The sequence below is a fragment of the Limulus polyphemus genome, unplaced genomic scaffold, assembly GCF_000517525.1.
Source record: "Limulus polyphemus unplaced genomic scaffold, Limulus_polyphemus-2.1.2 Scaffold5203, whole genome shotgun sequence".
Classification (NCBI taxonomy): domain Eukaryota; kingdom Metazoa; phylum Arthropoda; class Merostomata; order Xiphosura; family Limulidae; genus Limulus; species Limulus polyphemus.
Genome location: NW_013670813.1, coordinates 12,781 through 17,320, shown reverse-complemented (window position 1 = coordinate 17,320; position 4,540 = coordinate 12,781). Strand labels below are relative to the sequence as shown.

The 4,540-nt window shown below is 31.4% G+C and overlaps 1 protein-coding gene across 1 annotated transcript in view; it reads right to left on the bottom strand.

Annotated features, from left to right (window-relative positions):
- Nucleotides 1-4,540, bottom strand: part of LOC111089085 — a 67,230-nt gene that overhangs the window by 52,057 nt on the left and 10,633 nt on the right. Inside the window, exon 4 of the mRNA XM_022400865.1 lies at nucleotides 1,671-1,888. Coding sequence (XP_022256573.1) covers nucleotides 1,671-1,888 — 218 coding nt within the window. The remainder of the gene's footprint in view (nucleotides 1-1,670; nucleotides 1,889-4,540) is intronic.

The following is a 4,540-nucleotide window of genomic DNA, read 5'->3' as shown; positions in this document are numbered from 1 at the left end:
GTGCTCTATAGTTGTGCCTGTCATCTGCTGACAACTGTCCAAGTATTTCCAGTGGTTGTCCCTTCAGGCTTGTTGCAAGGTACACTGCTTTCTGCTCCTCTGTCCATCCATTCATTTTTTGCCAGTAGCTCAAATTGTGCTCTATATGCTTCCCACGGTGCCTTCCCATCGAATTCCTGTGTCTTCCTTCGTACTGGATCATCCCTATTGGTGACATTCATGTCTGGGATGTGACTTCTAACAGGACTGAAGATGTCTGCATTAGGGTTTAGCTATTGGAAGGGGCTTGCTATTGTCTGAGGATGATTAAGTCGATGGTTAATGTATCCTCCTTGTGTAAAAGACAATAAATCATCCTTTACTGTATTTAATTCGCTTTGAAATTTACTAATGTTTTCCATTTGTACTTTTTGCCAATGTTGTTGATTTTCTTGTAGTTGCTGCTGACTTTCCTGCAAATGTTGGAGACTTTCTTCCTGTTTCCTTTCTTGTTCCAGTTGCCACTGCTGTAACCTCTCTTCTTGTTTCTTTTCTCATACTTCTTGTTTCTTTTCTTTTTCCTCCAACAACTAATGTAATCTCTCTTGTTTATTTTCTTTCTCCTCCAACCACTGCTGTAGTCTATCTTATTGTTTCTTTTCTCGTTCTTCTTGTTTCTTTTATTTTTCCTCCAATAACTGCTGTAATCTCTCTTGTTTATTGTGCTGTTCGAGCTGCCATTGTTGCAGGTTTTCTTGCAACTGCTGTTGTCTCTCTTCTTGTTTATTTTCTAGTTCTTCTAGTTTCCTTTGTTGTTCTTGTAGTGCTGCCATCAAATCTGCTAAGCTGTAGTTTGATTTGCCACTTCTCGTTTCCATTTTTTTCTTTTCCGTCCCACTCTCTGACACCAATTTGTTACGTCTCTGGTCGTTAGCTTGTTAATTTTCCGTAAAAATTCTTTCCGATGAAACTTTAGAGATACAAGTCCTTTCTTAAATAAAACTGGTTTATTCTTTCTGAATACAACTTTGAAATTCACATAATTTCCACGGTCACGCTATAACAAACGCTATAATTCACAACGAACGACTCACGTGCTCGACTCAATCGTCAATCTCTATCTCTGTCTGCAGTTCAATTACATTGTTGCCGTCACTTCTTGGCCGTCTTATATACAAGAATACCGTACATCTAGTAAACACTCCAGGCTTCAGGAACCTTCGAGAATATGACGTGTTACTAGAGTCACGTGACCCCAGCTGTCGTAACAACTTGTATAGACACTGTCAATACATTTGACTTACAAAAAATCATTTCAGTAAATGTTGTAGATAGAACGTCTTCATTACAGCTTTAAAGAAAACAAAACAGTAGAGTGATTATGAATCTAACTTCTGCAGAAATAGCAACTAGATGGATTTATGCTAATACAGAATGATTTTTACACTATAACACCAACCTTGCACATACAACAGTTTTATACACATGCTATTCGAGTAAAACTTAGTAAACTCAAACATTTACCTTAACATTATTAACTCAAAATTATATTTTCTAACGTTATTTAAATTACTAATATTTTTGCATGTTAGGAATAGATGAACACCAAAATATAACAAAATGGTATATCTAGTCAAACTACTTATAGTTTAACACTAATTAACTTTATCTTATACTAATATAAGTTTTACTCTATAATACTGGAGGGTGGCACGTCATCATCGGTCCATGACTCATCTACTAAAATCAGTTTATAATCCTGGCAAATAGGAATTTGTGGCAAGTGACAACGAACAGAAGAAAGTTCAGTCAGTGCTGAATTTTCTGAAGAAATGAAGAAATCAGACGAAGATGAAACATAAACACACTTAAAAGATGTTGATGATATATTCTTGACCTCTGCAATTAGCTGGAAAAAAAAAAGTGTTCATAAATCATCTGCTATGAAGAATTAAGTATAATTCTCATTATAATGTATAATAAAGATAATATTTAAATTCAGATATAAGTACATCAATTCAAGACAAATGTTTTATGGTTTAAGTTAAATAATTCTTTTTCACATATGATTTTAAAGAAAACTCAAGTGAAGTTATGGTCTTGTTAAATAATATTTTCTGAATAAACTTTTATACAATTTGTATTTCTTTCTTTAGTTCATATTGCTATAGAAAAATTAACATGTTAACAAATGTTCGGGAAGTGTATATAGCTATAAATAATGTTTTACAAATACATAGATTACTCCAAAGTTCTTGAAATCTTATTTTCCTTATCATTTTTTCTTTTAGTTCCTTCACTAAAGTATATATATATTAGCCATACGTCTGTCTGTCACGTATCTCCAGAATGGTTAATCATACAAAAATATAATACATATTATTTTTTTTTAAAAGCATTAATCCGTCAGTCTTCGTATGTAATGAACAGTCAGTTTGAAAACAAAAAGAACAAAAAGTTTTTTTTGTGTGTGAGGGAATTTCACGGGAAAAATGGACTTCCTGATTGCAAGAAATATTATAAAGAAATGAGCATGAACGCAATAACTCATGAAGAGAGGAACGTGTTTGAGCATATATTTTTTGTTCTTTGGTTTATTTGTATACTTTTTTTATTCTATTTTATCTTTTCATGTCCGTATTATATATAGGCATGGTTTTATTGTACCATGTCAAATAAATTGATTTGACTTGAATTAAATATCTTCCCTTTGACTCTTCTTATAGAAATGACAACTGTTATAAAATCACTCACTTTAGTAACAGTTTTTCCTTGCACTCAGTTTAATTACAAGGAAGGGTGGCATCCTGTGAAAAACATTCCAGCGGCTACTTAGAGCACCTGAGCACTTTCTTGTGCTGAGTGTACCTATTGTATCGAAACCCAATAATTTTTGCCAACAATACATTACAGTCAGTCTCCATTGCTTAAAAACAAATGCAATACAATTTTGCTTATTTAAATAACACATGGAATGACATTGTACGCAACCCCTAGACAATTTTTTTATATACCCTCTGATCCAATGCATTGGGCTGACTTCATATTTCATACTTATTACGAAAGTTGTCATTGAATTGTTTCAATGGGCATTGCCTAGTGTTTAATATCTCTCTTATCCCAAGACACAATATTTTACCGTTGAATTGTTTCAACAGGCACCAGCTAGAGTTTAGTAGTTCTCTAGACCAAAAACACAATATCTCACCATTGAATTGTTTCAACGGGCATCTGCTAGTGTTTAGTAGTTCTCTAGACCAAAAACACAATATCTTACCATTGAATTGTATCAATGGACATCTGCTACTGTTTAGTATTTCTCTAGACCAAAAACACAATATCTTACTGTTGAACTGTTTCAACAGGCATCTGCTAGTGTTTAGTAGTTCTCTAGACCAAAAACACAATATCTCACCATTGAGGTTGATTCCATTTGTGATCTATACCAAAACAGTTAACAATTACATATTTATTATCTTTGAGTAAGTTGTCTTGCATGCCGCATTACATGTTTTCCCGTTAAGCCAAAATTAATTGAAGTTCATTGAGGAAGTTTTATTAAAAGTATTTCCCAAAACTGGTGCTACTCATAATTACATAATTTCTTTAAATTAAATTCCTGTTCATCGTATGTATAAAAAGTCTATATATATTACTTAAAGTAAATAACACTGTGCTTGTGAATTTTAGTGTTTATATTTTTAGTAGCTCAAATAGAGAAGTTTTATCTTAAGTATGTTAACGACTACAACAGTTGCTCAGCAAGTGATGTTATACTTTTTATATGTTAAAAAAGACTGAAATTGGATTTATTTATGATGTGTATTTTTGTACTTCTGATTCAGGACTTGTTGGAAGTTCTCTGGTACTAAAAAGGACAATTTTATAGAGTTCACAGGGATAAATCACCAGATTTTACCCTTTTGTATAGAGTAAGTTTAAACAGAGCCCATTATATTAAATCTTCTATCAATTTCAGATAACAAATAAGCTTTATTTCACATGTGTTTTTCGTTTAAAAATAAATTACAGACTTACCTATACACTTGTTGTTTTGTTTAATAATAAACTAAGACTTATCTATATACTTATTTTGTTTAGTAATAAGCTAAGACTTATCTATATATATTTGTTTTGTTTCATAATAGACTAAGACTTATCTATATACTTGTATTGTTAAATAATAAACTACAGACTTCTCTATATACTTGTTTTCCTTATTAATAAACTACAGACTCATCTGTATACTTGTTTTGTTTAATAATAAACTACAGACTTATCTATATACTTGTTTTCCTTAATAATAAACTACAGGCTCATCTGTATACTTGTTTTCCTTAATAATAAAATACAGACTTATCTATATACTTGTTTTGCTTAATGATAAACTACAAACTTATCTATATACTTGTTTTGCTTAATAATAAACTAAGTCTTATCTATATACTTGTTTTCCTTAATAATAAACTAAGACTTGTCTATATACTTGTTTTGCTTAATAATAAACTAAGACTTGTCTATATACTTGTTTTGCTTAATAATAAACTAAGACTTGTCTATA